The sequence below is a fragment of the Cebus imitator genome, unplaced genomic scaffold, assembly GCF_001604975.1.
Source record: "Cebus imitator isolate Cc_AM_T3 unplaced genomic scaffold, Cebus_imitator-1.0 Scaffold630, whole genome shotgun sequence".
In the NCBI taxonomy this organism is placed as follows: domain Eukaryota; kingdom Metazoa; phylum Chordata; class Mammalia; order Primates; family Cebidae; genus Cebus; species Cebus imitator.
Window position 1 is genome coordinate 830,095 of NW_016107945.1, and position 19,137 is coordinate 849,231.

Below are 19,137 nucleotides of genomic sequence, written 5' to 3' on the forward strand. Positions count from 1 at the left end.
TTTTTTTTTTTTTTTTGTATTCTACAATGCAGTTTACGTCACACATTCTTTCCCTGCAAGGATTATGTAAGGAGGCATGCTGGCCTGCTAGCTCTATGTTACTTTAAGTACATGCACACATACAAAAAGGAACAAAAGTAGCTGGGAATTGATTATGTTGATATTCTGAATAAAAGCAATAGTTCTAATTATGTATGTCTAATTAGCCACAGCTCTTCAAGAATTGGTGCAAATGTCACAAGGTTTATAATGTCGGCATTTCATCTTCCCAAAAATGCTATTTGATGGCATAAAACCAGAAAAAACTAATGGTCCCAGAAGACAGCATGTAGATTAGACAAAGGTCACTGTGTTTTAATGAACAGTACTGTTAATTAATGAGAAAACAACTGGAACATGAGCTTTTTTAAGCATTGTGAATTTGTACCCAAAAAAATTAATCTTTACCTAAAACAATTTTAAGTAGCTAAAAAACAAAATAAGTGCAAGAACATAATTTGAACCTCAAATGGTACACCAAAGTCATATATATCAATTAAATTGCCTCAGAGTTCTCAAATGTGACATATGAAGAGGCTTCTTTAATGCCTAGAAAAGAGGGTTAATGTAGATTAGTATGCTCAATACATATTATAGATAAAATTCAGGACTAGCTCTATTATTGCCTCTTAGGCTTCTTAATTTCCTTTTCATTTAAGAAGAAAAAAAAAAGTTCTTCTATGTTTTACCAAAATTCTGTGAGGACAAATGAGGAGACACTAACTCCTTCAGGGTGAGTGATAAAAATAATAAACATTGATTGGCTTTGCTTTTGTGAAGAGCTATCAAAGCCAAGCTTCTAGAGGCTTCAATAAGGACAGGACCATTGTTAATAACATCATCTTTCCACTCCAGCTTTCCTCCAAATAAGTCAAGTATTCTGAATCACTAATCTCTTTAGCTGCCATTTCAGTAAATAGTAAGCATTTTATTTCAACTAAAAACAAGCAAGATAAAATGAACTGATTTATCCTGAGGTACAGCAGCAAAGGCACCAGAACTTGTCTCATGGCTTACCCAGCAAGGGTCAGAAGAACCATCCCTAAATTAAATCATCTCAACTGAATGTAACATTTTTTTATATTTTCAATTCATATGAACATAAAACAATGAGACCTCATCCAAAGGGTGATTTAGAGAGTACCTCTAAACAAAACAGTGAGATCAGACCTAGCATCTGGATTTGAAGAAGAACACATTTCCTCTTATGAGTCTATCCCGTTGTCTAGATTGCCGGTAATGGCTTTTTAAATTTAAATTGTTATTGAAATAATTGTAGATTCACATGCAGTCGTAAGATATAGTAGACATATCTGGTGTATACTTTACCCAATATCCCCAAAAGATAACATTTTGTAAAACTATAGTATAATATCACAACCAGGATAATAGTGTTGATAGAGCTCACAAATCTCATTCAGATTTCTCCAGTTTCACTTGAATACATTTGTGTGTGTGTGTGTGTTTGTGTGTGTGTGTGTGTGTGTGTGTGTGTATTAGCACTGTACAGTTTTATCACATGCAGAGACTGGTATATCTAACACAACAGTCAAGATATTAGACAGTTCTGTTCTCACAAGGATCTCTCAAGTTGTGCCTTTCTAACCACAGCCACCTTCTCCTTCCCACTTGCACGCCCCTTCCCTTCCCCAGCCTGACACCTAGCAACCACTAATCTGTTCTCCATTTCTGAAATGTTTTTATTTCAAAAATGTTACATAAATGGAATAATATAGTGTATAACTTTTTAAGACTGTCTTTTTTTCGCACTTAACATCATTCCCTGGCATTTCATTTATGTTACTCTGTGTATCAATAGTTCATTCATTTTTATTATTGAGTAGCATTCCCTGGTATGGAGGCACCATAGCTTGTTTAACCATCCTCGTGGTGAAGGACATCTGGGCTGTTTTTAGGTTTTGGGCATTATGAATAATTCTGCTATGAACATTCATTTACAGGTTTTTGTACAAACATAAGTTTTCATGTCTCTGACATGAATGCCTAAGAGTACAGTTGCTGTACTCTTATGTAACTATATGTTACATATCATAACTATATATGTCCAGTTTCATAAGAAAATGACCATACTGTTTTTCAGAGGGACTACACTGTTTTACATTCCCACTAGCAGTGTTTGAATGGTCTGGCTTCTCTGTATCCTCCCTAGCATTTTGTGTTGTAACTATTTTTTGCCACTATTTTCTATTTTAGACATTCTGCTAGCTGTGTAGTGATACCATTGTGATCTAATTTGCATTTCCCTGATGGCTAATAATGTCAAATATCTTTTCACGTGCTTCTTTGCCATATGGGTAATCTCTTTTATGTGTGTCCTCTTTTATGAATATTCTGTTTATATCTTTGCCAATTTTCTAATTGAGTTTTTGGTTTTTTACTGTTGAGTTTTAAGGCTTCTTTACATATTTTAGATATTTGTCCTTTGTCAGATATGTAGTTTACAAATGTTTTCTCCCAGTCTATGGCTTGTCCTTTCATCCTTAGTACCTAGGCTCTCACAGAGTAAGTTTTCTCTTTTGATGGAGTCCAATTTATCAATTTTTGCTTTTCTAACTTCTGCTTTTGATCTCAAGACTAAGAACTCTTTGCTTAGTTCAAATCCCAAAAATGTCTTCATCTTTTTTTTACTAAAAGTTTTATTTTATATTTAATTTTTAAATCCATAGTCTATTTTTAAATGATTTTCATATAAGGTAGGAAATATAGATTAAGGTCCACTTTTTTGCCTATAGATGTCTGATTTTTCCAGCATCATTCGTTGAGGGCTCTTGTTCCTCCATTGAGGTGCTTTTGCACTTTAAAAAAAAATCAACTGAGCATATTTGTGTGGGTCTTGTTCTGAATTCTCTACTCTGCTAACTGTTCTATATGTCTATCCCTCCACCAATACCACACTTTTGATTACTGGAACTATATAGTAGACCTTAATATCAGGTAAAGTGATTGCTTTTGCTTTATCTTCTTTGTCAGCATTGTTTTAGCTATTCCAGGTCCTGTGTATTTTCATATAAATTTTAAAATAAATTTGTATCTACAAAAAAATAACCTTGCTAAGATTTTGATAGGAATTTTATTAGACCTGTAGATCAGTTTGGGAAGAATTGACATCTTTACTATGTTGAGTCTTCTAATTCATAAACATGGTATTTCTCCTCACTTATTTAGGTCTTCTCTGATTTCTTTCATCCGCATTTTGTAATTCTCAATGCACATAAACTGTATTTTTCTAAGTGTATAGTTAAGTATTATTTTTATTTGAAATTGTTGTAAATAATATCATGTTTCTAATTTTTATTTCCACATGCTCAGTTAGTATAAAGAAATATGATTAATTTATTACATTGATCATATATCATGCAACCTTAGTGAACTCATTCATTTCAAGAGTGTCTTCATAGATTCCTTGGGAATTTTCTGTAGTCAATCATGTAGCTTGCCAACAGACCATTTTATGTTTACCTTTCCGAACTGCATGCCCTTTTTTCTTTTATTTGGCTTATTGCAGCAACTATTAATATAACTTACAATACTATGCCAAATAAGAATGATGAAAGTAGACATCTTGGTTGTTCTTAATTTTAGGGAAAAGCATTCAGTCTTTCACTATTAAGTATGACGTTAGCTGTTTTGTAAATGCTATTTATCAAATTAAGCTGTTAAACCTCTTTTCCTAACTTGCTGAGAGTTTTTTTTCCATATCATAAATGGGTGTTGGATTTTGTCAAATGCTATTTCTTCAACAATTGATATGGCTATGTGATTTTTTTTCTTTAGCTTTTTTAGGTAATGTATTATTTTGATTGATTTCAACCATTGAACTAGCCTTACATACCTGGAATAAATCCTATTTACCTATATATTGACTGATTCAGTTTGCTAATATTTTGTTGAGGATTTTTGTATCTAAGTTTATTATAGATATTGGCACGTAGTTTTTGTTTTGCTTCGTTTTATTGTCTTTGTCTGATTTTGGTGTCAGGATAATACTGACCTCATAAAATGATTGAGAAAACTTTTTCACCTCTATTTTTTGGGAGAAATTATGTGAAAATGGTATATTCTTATTTAAATGTCTAGTTGATTTTGCCAGTGAAACCATTTGGCCTGGACATTTCTGTTTGGAGAGATTTTAAACTATAAGTTCAATTTCTTTAGAGGTTATAGGGCTACTTATATTGCCTGTTTCTTCTTTGTTGAGTTTTGGTGGATTGTAGTTTTCAAGAATTTGATCCATTCTAAGTTATCAAGTGTATGTGCATAAGGTTACCGTAGTACTCCTTCATTTTTTCAGTGGTTGTAGCACCTGTAGTGATATCCCCTATTACATTCCTGACATTGAGAATTTTTGTCAGCTCTCAAGAAAGAGATTTATCAATTTTATTGATTTTTCTCAACCACTTTTTTGTTTCATGGGTTTTTCATATTGTTTTCCACTTTTCAATTTCATTAATTTATGCTCTTTTCTGTATTATTTTCTTCTATCTGCTGCCTTTAGGTTTACTCTACCCTTCTTTTTCTAATACCTTGAGGTAGGGGCTTAGATTATTAATATGAGAACTTTTTCATCTACAGTGTAAGCATTTAGTGCTATAAATTTTTCTCTCAGTATTGCTTTTACTGATTCCTACATATTTTATGTCATTTTTAATTTTCATTCAGTTCAATGTATTTTTTTTAATTTTTTGAGACTTCCTCTTTGACCAGTGGATTACTGAGAAGAATACTGATTAATTTCCACATGTTTAGAGATTTGCTTATTGTCTTTCTGTTACTGATTTCTGATTTTATTCCACTGTGGCTTAAGAACATGCTCTGTCTGATTTTATTCTTTTAAACTTGTTGAAATTTGTTTATGACCCAGGATATAATCTATCTTAATGAATATGCCATGGGTGCTTTTTAAAAATGTGTATTCTGCTAATGTTGGGTGGAATGTCTCATATCAGTCAGATCCTGTGGGTTGAATGTGTTGTTCAAATAGTTTATATACTTGTTAATTTTCTTTCTGGTAGTTCTATTCCCATAGTTCTGAGCAGGGATAGGGTGGGGTGATAAAGTCCCCAAATATGACTTAAGATGTGTCTATTTTTCCTTTCACCCCCATTAGTTTTGCTTTATAAATTTTGTCATTTTTTTCCCTCACCTCCTTAAAAAAAAAAAAAAAAAAGTAGCAAGCAATATTTCTGAACAATAGGCCTTGAATAAAGAACTTGTAAATGTAATTTATCCTGCCTCACTGCAACATAAAAATAGTGCAGTGACCTTGGCATACCTAAGAACAATGGGCATATATCTGTCATCTGTTAAGATCAGTGGGCATATTGGTGTCATTTGTTTCCATGAAGAAGAAAAATTACTACATGATAGTGTCCGGGGGCTCAGGCCACATTTGAGATTTTCTTGGGATCCCTCATAATATGAATTCTCACAGCCGGTGTGCCAAATGTCCTGGCATAAATAGGAATTAGGAACAGGGATAAAAAGTGGACCTGCCATTCAACCTAGGTTGGGCACAGGCACAACTACATGGGTATTTTAGGCCTGAGTATGCTTTCTGTATTTGGAAAGATATGCTGGATTAAAAACAAGTGATCTGGAACTTTAGATACCTTAATAAATGAACAGATTCAACTACCCAGATATACATTCAAAACCAAAACAAAGCCAAAACGAAACAAAACCCTGGGATAATTGATGAGTGTATGTTGACCCTAGTTTCGGTTATCCATGTGTAAGGTCATCTTTGAACGTTTATCCTATAAGTAATTTTGAATAACTGTGAGTAAGCGGTGATGATATTAGGTATTTATTTCCCATGATAAGAAATATTGTGGATTACTTAGTATCCTACAAATAAAAGAAGGATAGAATGATATAACTCTACTAGGCATTTCAAAAGTGCAGTATATCATCACATGCTCTAACTAAAGAAACAGACATTTGCCTGAAATTTGCAACAAAAATGCCACATTTATAAATTTGGTAACAGTTTTTATCCTGGGAGTAGAATGGGAAAGTGGGGAGTAGGTTAAAACTTTTATTTTCTCTGCTTTATATTTTTGTGATGTTTGGAAGTTTTAATAAAGATCATATATCACTTTTATAATTAAACTGTTATAATAAAAATCTGTATTCTACATTATAAATGTTGAATCAACACTTGTTTGAAAACAAGAAAGAGAAATACTTTTTAAAGGAAAAACAATTTTGATAAATTAAATGCCTGTCTTTATAGGAAGAAACAACAAGGTGACTGTGCTAAGCTTGCTCCAGAGATGCTTTTGTTTTACAAATTCCATTTGGTTTTTCATTCTATCACCGACTGTTTAATGAGCTACTTTAGCTGGCCTTTCCCCAGGGTTAACTCACAACTCTTCCTAAATAATCTCAGTCATTTTCCTGGAACAGGTGTTTTCTAGGCAGCTCTCGCCAAAGGGCAGCATAATAATTAACAAGTTTCAGATCCAGAGGATTCAGGGTCTCATTTCTGGCAAAGGATATACAGGTCTCACACTGTAATGCTTTTGAAACTTACTGTTTTATAAGGAGATTTTGACACTGTAACAAAAGAACTATGTATACTTCTAAATATTTGCTTCTTTTTCTCCAAGAACAACTATTGAAGATTTAGAGATTATGTCACTCCTTGCAGCAAAATGAAGCTCTATTTTCTGTAAAACTTGCCATTATATTTCAGGATCCGCTATTTTATTTCAGATATTTCACATGTTACTGGGTAGCTAAAGTCAGCTACACTATAAATTCCAGACAAGACAGATTCATTCTTCAGCCTGCACACTTAGTATTGAAACTGACTCCCAAATTTGCGAAGTATTAGTGACTTGAAAAGGAATAGCATTCCGTGATAGGAAATGCCAACAATGTGAGGTTCAAATGCTCTCCAGATTTAGTTTAATTTGGAGAAAGGAAATATTCTTAATGTTAGATGTTAACAACTAGATCCTTTAGACAAAGTGCCTAAATATCCAAAAGTATTCATAGAGCTTCTTGCTGTGCTTTGCTCCATAATGCTTCTCTCTGATATGTCTTATCTGATATTTTAGGAGTTCGTGATGATTGTCGTCTTTGGTTTGGAGTTCATCATTCGAATCTGGTCTGCGGGTTGCTGTTGTCGGTATAGAGGATGGCAAGGAAGACTGAGGTTTGCTCGAAAGCCCTTCTGTGTTATAGGTGAATATCAGAGTCTCAGCTACCTGGACTGATGACACTAGCATCCTTTCCTTCTATCTCCTGTTTTGCAGTATTTGATTAATACTAAAAGCTAACATCCATGGAATATTTATCATGGACCAGGCACTCTTGTGTTTTGAAAAGGTTGATTCATTTAATCTTTTACAGCATTATGAGGTAGATATTTTTATTATCCCCATTTTACAGTTGAAGAATTTGAGGCAAAGAGAGGCTGAGTTAGTTGCTGAATGTCATACAGCTACTAAGTGGTAGAGCTGGAATTTTAGCTAGGCAGTTTGGCTCTAGAACACCCACTTATATCAGTTGACTTATATGGAAATATATGGTTCTCCAGTGTTGCCCTGATTTAGGGGAGCATTGATTTCAGTGAATATAAAAAACTTTTTTTGCTCTACAATATGACACCAGATTATGCTTTGGATCAGCTGGAATAGATAGCCATACATTGGTACTGGTAATGCATATCAATTAACATTCTTCAAGAATGATTATAAGTATGGTTTACTTAATGCATTGGCAACTTTAGACTGAACGAAGTGTTCTACGCTCTGAAATACGAGTCCCCCACCCTCCAACCCAAAATCCCCAAATACATAGCGCATCTCTGTACCTCCCTAGCTGCTATAGTGTCTGAGGGACATCATTCACCTGGGTTCCAGCTTGAAATTATACTTCCCAATGAAGAGGCCATAGAACATTCTGGAATTAAGATCTAACATTTCTCAGTAATATTTAAAAGTATTATAAAATTGAAAAGTCTATATACAAGAGCTATTATTATTTAGCAGCTAAATTTGGTTTTCTTGCTTTTTAGTCTCTATTACTTCTTAGGCAGTCATTCAAACTCAAATACTAAAAATTCTTGATGAGGCTTATTTATTTCAACTATTTTCAATCTGAAAAAAGTAGGTTTTTAATTTACAAAATAGTTTAGACTATCTTCTTCAGCTACCACAGGTTTTCTGTTTTGTTTTAGGAGTCAGGAATTGCTGAGTAATCTTCTTAGTTTCCTCCCTTACTTCTGTTCCCTACTGTGGGGGCAGAGTGGATTCAAGGAAGAAAGTGTATCCCCATCCGTGGGCACTGTTAAGAAGACTCCTTTATTCCATACTTCTTTCATAGTATGCACATTTCAAAAGTCTTCATTTATTAAACCAGAATTTATGGAAATTTGGTTGTGGGTGAGACACTAGTTTTACAATAGTGAATCTAGTGAAATTCTAAGTTAAATCTATCTTAAAATAGATTTGGCCCTCGTGAATGCAGTCTGTTTGTCCAGCTGTCTATCTTCTCCAATAATAGGCTTTACTTCTTTTTGGAAGCTGTTATGCTAAGGTATGGAGGAAAGTAGGTGGTAACTCCCAGCCTTGAAGGTTCTTGAAGCCCCAAGGCATATTAGTGAAGGCATTATATTTTTCTCCCTGGAGATATATTTTTCTCTCTGAATTCTCTACTCAGGCAGCATTACGAAGGACTATAACTTGATGTGAAACTACTGCACAACAAGTACTTTCTGTCCCATAAGGGGCCCAAACAAAACAATTCACAAGGCAGATGGTTAGCCAAGATTCACTCAACTTCTACAGGATAAGGTCAGTTCATGGATGACTGGAAAGATGTTTCATTCCAGATTTTGAAACCAATTAAAAACTGGTTTTGTTCCAATTCCAGAAGCAATGCCAACGTATCTCTGGCCTCCGTACTAACCAGAAGATTTTTTCCCAAATATCTGTTGCCTTTTGATAACTGTTTTTAGTTATAGATCCATCACCACACCTTAGTCCTTTAGTCTTTCTTTTCCTTTCTCAGGTCCTTACAGGTCTGGATATATTATGTAGTTCTAAAAATAATGTTACATTATCTATATTCTTACTTGCCTTTGGACCTAGCAATAGTGACCTTAAAAATTTAGTATGAGTCCTGGCGCAGTCACTGCTGCCTGTAATCCCAGCCCTTTGGAAGGCTGAGGAAGGCAGATCACTTGAGCCCAGGAGTTTGAGACCAGCCTGGGATGAAAAGACCCTGTCTCTACAAAAATTGAAAAATTAGCCATGCGTGGCAGCATGCACCTGAAGTCCCCACTACTCAGAAGACTGAGACTGGAGGATCACTTGAGCCCAGGAGCTCGAGGCTGCAGTGAGGCATGTTCCTGCCACTACACTCCAGCCTGAGTAACAGAGTAAGACCCTGTCTCAAAAAAAAAAAAAAAAAAAAAAATTTAGTATGACATGGTTTAGGCATAATTGCAGTTTTGTTAGCCCATCAGACCTTTTCTTTATTTAGATATTTTACTTCTAGTAATTTAATTGCTTTGGAAGAAAATTTAATGGATAAATACATAATGAATCCCATTAGAACAAGGTCTAGATTTGTACTTACAGTTAGGATACCTATGAATTTTTTTTAGTCTTTTATTAAATGTACGTGTTTGATCCAAGGTCCAGCTGAACAGATGTTATAGTGAAGCACGTTCAAATATGGCTTATCAGCATGAGGTCAGTAAAATTTAACGTACACAGAAGAATCCAACATCACCTTCCTGAAGGCAGCAAGCTGTACCAGATAACTGTTGAGACTATTTCTAGGCCTGTTCAACAGGTTCATAAAAATGCTTGATGTAACTTGTAAAATAGTCAAGTGAACACTGTAGCCCCCTTGTTCAAGCTAATTTACTGTGACAAACTGAAAAAAGGAATAGCATCTCTCATCTGTCCATGATAACTGTTCTGAATGTTTGGAAATGTAGCTAAAACCTCTCAAAGCTTCATGTATTTGTAAGATTTGATTACTCTGAACATGCCAAGTATACACCCAAATGTTTTTAGAAGTCTTTTCTTGATTCAAGAAAAGAACATAGAAAAGATTGTGGTAAACTGGCTGTGCCTTCTACCTGAGAAGTGCTTTCTGTAAGCACACCAATGTTTTCTTTCCAGTTCAAAACAGACTAAAGCTGCTACAGTGGTCAGCTAACAAGCCTCATACAGTATTGCACCCTATTGACAAAGGCTCAATTGATAGAGGTTTTATAGGCTAATTCCTGAAGATTTTTAGCATGTCTCCTTCTGAACTGCCCACCCTCCTTACCCTTGTACTCTAGCCAGAACCAAGAGCATTTCAAAAGCTCATTGATTTCATAAATCATAAAATCATTACATATTTGTGTTTGGAAAACGTATTTTAAATAATTATAATATAAGGGAAGAAAAAATCTATTTAATGTTTTTAAATTTGGTACTTTCTGTCATTACTACTATATATTGATTTATCTCTACTTGGTTTTGAGAGTTTGCTTTGAAAGTTGGTAAAATCTATCTAGAATATAAACTTCTTCCTTATATATATATGTGTTCAATTTTTATCTCTCCCCTAAGACTCTTCTGTCATAATAACATTTCTATAGCGATGAGCAATAATTGCTGCACTGCTGATTTGGATAGTCAAGTGTATTTTGGAATGACCATCCAAGCTACCCTTCATTTACCTGGGCTGGCTGCTTTATGATTTCTCTATGTGCAAACACAAATCACTCACCCAATAACATCAGCATAAAGAATTTGTGAATAACCTCTAAGACTGATTTCACAGTCATTCTTTTTCTAGCTTTCATTACTGACCTACCCGAAAATTGCAAATAGTGCCAAAGGCTGATACTCGGATCACAGTAATGAGCCTGATGTGTCAGGAAGCCAACAAATTACTTCTCACAGTGGCTTTTTAGATTCCTTGATGATGCTTTTCAAAGGCAGATACAACAGGGCCATATTTTTCAGTCTTGCAAGAAGTCTCAGTGAAGCAGAAAATACCAGCCTGTTATTAGTCTTCAGTCTATATTTGATGCCAAGTATAAGTTGATTTCTTATTGTGATTTCAACAGTTTCTTTTCAGTGTAATTATTTTCACAAGAGGACAAAAGATGCATAAAAATAATTTTATTTTATCCTACTTGGATAAAATTTTATCCAAGTAGGATAAAATAAAATTGAAGCCTTTATTAAAATAAACCACATTGCTGAGGCTACTCTAATATATCTATGATTTCATCTCATTAAAAGACAAGTTGCTAATGTGTTCAAAAGTTATATCACAGACTCCCAAAACTGCTACTGGGTTCTAAATTGATTTGAGACATCATTTTTCTATTTCTCTACCTTCTCCATCTTTTGTTCTAGAAGACTCTTGAGTGACATTATTTTCTATACCTTCTACTCTCTTCCTCTTTAGTAGAAATTATTATTTCACTTATTTCTTGTTAGTCATATACTATTCTGTGACTTTTTACTTCTAAGTGTTCAGACTCTCTCAGTGCACGTAGATTCCTTCCATGTGATTAACTGGACCATCTGAAGACAATTCAAACCCCTTTGATTGACTGATCACAAAACATTAAAACCATTTCAATCCCTCTAGTTAATAATAGCCGATATTTATTGAGAGCTACTATATATTAGGTACTACTCTAAGCACTTTATAAATATGGTCTTATTTAATTCTACATACATACTATAATGTCCCATTTTATTTTGTTTTATTTTTTGAGACAGAGCCTCCCTCTATCACCCAGGCTGGAGTGCAGTGGCAAGTCATAGCTTACTGCAGCCTGGACCTTCTAGCCTCAAGCCATCCTCCCACCTCAGCCTCCTGAGTAGCTGGGACTACAGGCAAACGCCACCACACCCAGCTAATTTTTGCATTTTTCATAGAGATAGGATTTCACCATGTTGGCTGGGTGGTCTTGAACTCCTGGCCTCAAGTGATCTACCCACCTCGGCCTCCCAAAATGCTGATATTACAGGTGTGAGCCACCATGCCTGGTCTTTATAAGTAAGAAGTAAGACAAGACTTAAGAAATATGCCCAAAGTTAAGAAGGAAGCTAGATCTATTTCTCATTATTTCACTCTAGTAAAGTATACATACCCAGCTGGAAATTTTCCTTTACTGTTTATTAGCATTTTAAAATTAAATTTAGGCCAGTCTCAGTGGCTCGCACCTGCAATCCCAGCACTTTGGGAGGCTGAGGCGGGTGGATCACCTGAGGTCAGGAGTTTGAGACCAGCCTGACTAACATGGAGAAACTCCATCTCTACTAAAAATACAAAAATTAGCTTGGCATGGTGGCATGCACCTGTAATTCCAGCTACTTGGGAGATTGAGGCAGGAGAATCGCCTCAGTGAACCTAGGAGGCAGAGATTGTGGTGAGCTGAGATTGCACCATTGCACTCCAGCCTGGGCAACAAGAGCAAAACTCCATCTCAAAAAATAATAATAATTTAATTAAACCTTGTCTATTGTCATCAACTTATAAACAAAAGAACATGATACTGTTATGCTTATCATTAGTAATTCAAATCATAAAATTATTGAATATGAAAAGCCAGGCTTTATAGAACATTAATTGCAGTATCAGCCTTTATTATTTTAACTAAATTATGTTACCTATTGCTGCTCTCTAACCTGAAGGTGAAATTAGGGTCTAAAATAGACTTACTTGCCTGTATCAAACTTGCATATGCTCTTGAGTTGATGTTATCATGAAGCTCCCTGGGTAGTTCCAAATTGGAGACATCCCAAGAGCAAGTAACATTACTTTCAGGAATACCTTCAAATGTTTGTAAACGTTAATAAACTATTGATAATTTAGGTAATTGTTGAACTGGTATACAAACCTGAAAGTTGAACATATAAGGTAGCTTGATTAGCTAATATAATTGGGCCATATGAAGAAAATTTATTTCCTAAGAGGCAAATGAATAAAGACTATTTCCCACTGTTTCTACAAACTTTAGTAGAGCACTGTAATATGCTGTGTTAACATTCTGTACTATCACAAGTAACATAAGAAAATTCAATCACAGAGTATTTATTATGTGCCAAACACAATCTTAGGTACAAAGGATACAAAGGCAACTAAAACATGGTCCCTGTCTATAAGAATAGAATCTCCTGTGCCCTTAGAGAATGGCAAAACTGAAAGGAGGTATACTATAATTGTGGTATTACAGAGCAAAGGTGATGGAAACTGAAGCAGTTCTGGAAAGACGGCTATTGAATATTATGAGTGACTGTATAAAACAAAGGAGCAAAGGATTACCCCCAGGTTTGAGATTATGTTTGAGTCATCCATCAAACATTTATACAATTTCTACCATATCCAAGCATGCTTATGGATGTTGGAGAGGCTGTATGGCACCAAATGGACAAGGTCTTTCTTCTTGTAGAGCTAATATGTTCATGGGCAAAGAAAACAATACACAAATATGTTTTTGAAAAACAAGATAATGTCAGCTACAGATAACCACAATGAAGAAAATAAAACAGAGAGAGTAGAGGCTATCTTAGCTTGAGTGGTCTGAGAAAGTCTAAGTAGTTGACACTTGAGTTGACCTGAATATTAAGAAGAAGCCAACCATGAGAAGGTGTAGGCCCAGATCTTCCCAGGTCAGGGAATTGTAATTGCAAGGATTATTCACACTTGATGAGCTTGGGTTGTACAATGTGGAGATGTAAGGTATTGTGGCTGGAGCTCAATGAGCAGTGGGGAGAACAGTAGAAGGTGATGGAGAGACAGACAGAGGTGACACCCTGAAGGCCATGTAGGCTCTGCTACCCTCAATCAAGGTGGCATCTTAAGACAGGCCACCAGGAGAAGGTCCAATGGGTTACTGGCAGGCCTAATGTGAATACTATTCAGGTTATGAACAGCAACATTAATCAGGCACCAAAAAGTATGGTTGTTTAATGCCCTGGGCTCTTTAGTCATCTATGCCTGTTGGAACTTCACATCAGCAGTTTACAAATTATTACCCATTCTGAAAAATATAAACTTAAGTTTATAAGGAAATAATGTTCTGAATTTTTGGTGTTTCTATATTTCTGTCCTTATAAACATAAAATTTTACATTTTTTAAAAAAGTGTTATTTTCTATGAGGAACTGGATTTAGAATGTGATGGAAACTATTTTACAGCCCCAGTGGTAAGTATCACCAATAAGCAATTCCTAAGAGCCTCCTTGCCAAAGGACTCTATTCCATACTCTCAGTTATGATGATTGCAGTGCAGAATTATTTCATTAAAGATTGTTTATTTCTTTTGAGAAATTGTTTCTTTTTGCCTTGAGATGTTATCTGAAACTGTATGATCAATAAGAAGCATTAAACTGTCACTATGGGGTAAATTTTCAAAGTGGTGCCTGCAATTTGCCAGTATGAGTCCCATTAACTTCAGTGGAAGTCCTGCAGTTAAGCCACTGCACATGGCTTTGAAAATGTTCTACAGTTTGTCTTTGTGGTGCCTTTTTTATTTTCAATAAATATCACAGAGCAACTCAGTGCATAGTTGATTGCAGTATTTAAGACATGGATAATGTACTGTGCAGGAGGAGGCTTTTAAAATTAGATTTTAAAGCTTCATTTCTATTAAGAGTCACAACAACAATATAAACACATCTTTAATTCTACAAAGAGCACCTTTCTATAAAGGAATTTGGAGCTCAGTTAGAATATAAAGCTTACAGAGCAGCATTATGTCCCTCTGAGACATTGTTTATCTCACTCTATAGACAGAAAAGTCGAGGCACTGTGAAGTGGGGGTGCTTTGTCCTTAGCCCACAAATCAGCAGTCAAGCTAGGAATAGCATGCTGGCCTCCCAATAGCTCATTGCTCTAAAGCACTGCCTCTTGTTAGAGGCAAATATAATTATAGTATAATCCATTTAATCTACATGTGGAAAAATAATGAAGGAGCAGGAAAAATGAATTTATTAACATATCACTGGGAAACCATATTACATAGATTAGCATCTGTCTTTTCAGGATCCAGATTTTCAGCATGTTCTAGGTGATGTCTGAGGCCATGAAAGCAATTATTCTAATTCCACTGGCCAGAACTGGCAAAGAATCTTATTTTCCTTACTTTGAAAACATAAGTAAAGGGGTTCTACTTGAAAACGAATAAGCCATGTGATGAGATTCAATTTCTGTCCCCAGATCTCCCTCCTTCCAGGGGCCATTATCTAAAGTTTAAAAGAAAACAGATCAGGCACAGTGGCTCATGCCTGTAATCCCCGCACTTTAAAGGGAATCCAAGATAGGAGGATCACTGGAGCCCAGGAGTTCAGAATCATCAACCTGGGCAACATAATGAGACCCCATCTCTATAAAAAATAATAATAATAATTGCTAGGTATGGTGGTAAATACTGGTAGTCCCAGCTACTCAGGAGGCTGATGGGGGAAGATAACTTCAGCCCAGGAGTTCAAGGGTCCAGTGAACTGTGACTGTACCACTGTTCTATAGCCTGGACAACAGAGGAAGACAGACAGACAGACAGAGAGACAGACAGACAGAAAGAAAGAAAGAAAGAAGAGAAAGAGAGAGAAGAAGGAAGGAAGGAAGGAAGGGAGGGAGGGAAGAGGGAAGGGGGAGGGAGAGGAAGGGAGGGAAGGAGAGAGGGAAAGAAAGGAAAGGAAATAGATGTAAGTATTATAAAAGATGTTCAGCATTTTATTTTGTAATAAATTTATTTTTTTTAATTGTATTTGGGCTGTGGGGTACATGTGCACGTCCTGCATCCTGCAGGATTGTTGCATAGATACCTACATGACATGGTGTTTTGCTGTCTCCATCCCCACTGCCCCCCCGCCCCCGTTGCCTACATCAGGCATTTCTCCCAGTGTTATCCCTCCCCCTCCTCCCCACCACCCTACTATCCACCCTCCCCTCCCCTCCCCTCCACGCCCCCCCAACGTAGCCCTGTGAGTGTTGTTCCCTTCCCTGTGCCCAAGTGTTCTCATTGTTCATCATTCGCCTATGAGTGAAAACATGTGGTGTTTGGTTTTCTGTTCTTGTGTCAGTTTGCTGAGAATGATCGTTTCTAGGTTCATCCATGTCTCTGCAAAAGAACATGAACTCATTGTTTTTTATGGCTGCATAGAATTCCATGGTGTATATGTGCCACATTTGTTTTTTCCAGTCTCTCATTGATGGGCATTTGGGTTGGTTCCACATCTTTGCTATTGTACACAGGGCTGCAATGAACATACATGTGCATGTGTCTTTATAGTAGAACAATTTATAGTTCTTTGGGTATATACCCAGTAATGGGATTGCTGGGTCAAATGGAATTTCTATTTCTAGATCCTTGAGGAATTGCCACACTGTCTTCCACAATGTTGAACTAATTTACGCTCCCACCAACGGTGTAAAAGTATTCCTTTTTCTCCACATCCTCTCCAGCATCTGTTGTCTCAGATTTTTTAATGATCGCCATTCTAACTGGCATGAGATGATATCTCAATGTGGTTTTGATTTGCATTTCTCTAATGAAAAATGATGATGAGCATTTTTTCATATGTTTGTTGTCCGCATATTTGTCTTCTTTTGAAAAGTGTCTGTTCATATCCTTTGCCCACTTTTGAATGGGTTTGTTTTTTCCTGTAAATTTGCTTTAGTTCTTTGTAGATTCTGGATATTAGCCCTTTGTCTCATGGGTAGATTGTGAACATTTTTTTCCCAAATTGTTGGTTACCAGTTTACTCTAATGATTGTTTATTTTGCTGTACAGAAACTCATAAGTTTAATTAGGTCCCATTTGTCTATTTTGGCTTTGTTTCCATTGCTTTTGTTGTTTTGGTCATGAAGTCCTTGCCTATGCCTATGTCCTGAATGGTTTTGCCTAGGTTTTCTTCTAGGGTTTTTATAGTGTTAGGTCTTATGTTTAAATCTTTAATCTATCTGGAGTTAATTTTAGTGTAAGGTGTAAGGAAGCGGTTCAGTTTCAGCTTCCTGCATATGGCTAGCTTGTTATCCTAACACCATTTCTTTAACAGGAATCCTGTACCCATTGCTTGTTTTTGTCTGTTTTGTCAAAGATCAGATGGTTGTAGATATATGGCATTGCTTCCAAGGCCTCTGTTCTGTTCCATTGGTCTGTATTTCTGTTTTGGTACCAGTACCATGCTGTTTTGATTACTGTAGCCTTGTAGTATAGTTTGAAGTCCGGTAGTGTGATGCTTTCAGCTTTGTTCTTTTTGCTTAGACTTGGCTATGCGGGCTCTCTTTTGGTTCCATATGAAGTTTTAAGTGGTTTTTCTAGTTCTGTGAAGAAGGTCAATGGCAGCTTGATGGGGACAGCATTGAATTTATAAATTACTTTGGGCATATGGCCATTTTCAAAATACTGATCCGTCCTAACCATGAGCATGAAATGTTTTTCCATCTGTCTGTGTCCTCTCTCATTTCCTTCAGCAATGGTTTGTAGTTCTCCTTGAAGAGATCTTTTACCTCCTTTGTTAGTTGTATTCCTAGGTATTTTATTCTCTTTGTAGCAATTGCAAATGGGATTTTGCTCATGATTTGGCTCTCTGTCTGTTATTGGTGTAATGGAATGCTTGTTATATCTGCACATTGATTTTGTATCCTGAGACTTTGCCGAAGTTGCTTATCAGCTTAAGGAGGTTTTGGGCTGAGACGATGGCATCTTCTAAATATACTATCATGTCATCTGCAAATAGGGACAATTTGACTTCTTCTTTTCCTAATTGAATGCCCTTTATTTCTTTTTATTGCCTAATTGCTCTGGCTAGAACTTCCAATACTATATCGAATAGGAGTGGTGAGAGAGGGCATCCTTGGCTAGTGCCAGTTTTTAAAGGGAATGCTTCTAATTTTTGCCTATTCAATATGATATTGGCTGTGGGTTTGTCGTAAATAGCTTTTATTGTTTTGAGATACATTCCATCAATATCTAGTTTATTGAGAGTTTTTAGCATAAAGGGCTGTTGAATTTTATCGAAGGCCTTCTCTGCATCTATTGAGTTAATCATGTGGTTTTTGTCTTTGGTTCTGTTTATGTGGTGAATTACATTTATAGATTTGTGTGTGTTGAACCAGCCTTGCATCCCTGGGATGAAGACTGCATGATCATGGTGGATAAGCTTTTTGATGTGCTGTTGGATTTGGTTTGCCAGTATTTTATTGAAGATTTTTGCATAACTTTAGACTTACTTAGAAGTTGCAAAAATAGTACAGAATTTCCATGTTTAAATGTACTCTTTACTGAACTTTCCACAAAATATTTTACCTATCAAAACCAGGATATGAATACATACTATTAACTATAGTCCTTATTTGAATGTCACCAGTTTTTATGGGCATTCAATTTTTATATACACTCCTATCAAATTTTTCTCCTGTATATATGCATTAAACCACCACCACAATGAAGATACAGGACTTTTCCATCACCCTAAATAAGCTTGGAATGATATACTTTGTATTATTCCTTTACAGTTACTCCCTCTCTTCAATCCTTACCCTAGAGAACCACTAATCTGTTCTGTTTCACTATAATTTTGTCATTTTTATAATGTTATATAAATGAAATTGTAAAGTAGTAATCTTTTGAAATTGGCTTTTTCTTACTCAGTATGATGCTCTTGAGATCCATCCAAGTGCATCAATAGTGCATTCTTGTTTATTGCTTAATAGAATTCCACGATCCAGAGGTAACATAATTTGTATATTTGTTTACCTAATAAAGGTCATTTGGGCTGTTTCTGGCTTTTGGCTATTACAAATAAGGCAGCTATGTATATTTGCGTGCAGGTTTGTGTATGAACATAAGTTTTTATTTCTCTAGAGTCTTATGGTGCTTGTTTATCTTTATCAGAAACTGCCAAACTGTTTCCTTTTAAAATATAGAAATGCCAATGTGAATATGTGCATGGAGGTCAGCAGCCCCGCCTCCTGCCCCACTCTGCCACTGCTGCCAGCATGAACACATGCATGCAGGCCGGCAGCCCCACACCCACCACCCTGCCCCCACACTGACACTGCTACCAGCACGAGCATGCGTGTAGAGGCCAGC

The 19,137-nt window shown here is 36.0% G+C and overlaps 1 protein-coding gene across 1 annotated transcript in view; it reads left to right on the plus strand.

The window, feature by feature from the left end:
* LOC108295304 (potassium voltage-gated channel subfamily KQT member 5-like) overlaps positions 1-19,137 on the plus strand; it is a 452,636-nt gene that overhangs the window by 412,108 nt on the left and 21,391 nt on the right. Inside the window, exon 3 of the mRNA XM_017517392.2 lies at positions 7,125-7,251. Within this exon, the coding sequence (XP_017372881.1) occupies positions 7,125-7,251 (127 nt within the window). The remainder of the gene's footprint in view (positions 1-7,124; positions 7,252-19,137) is intronic.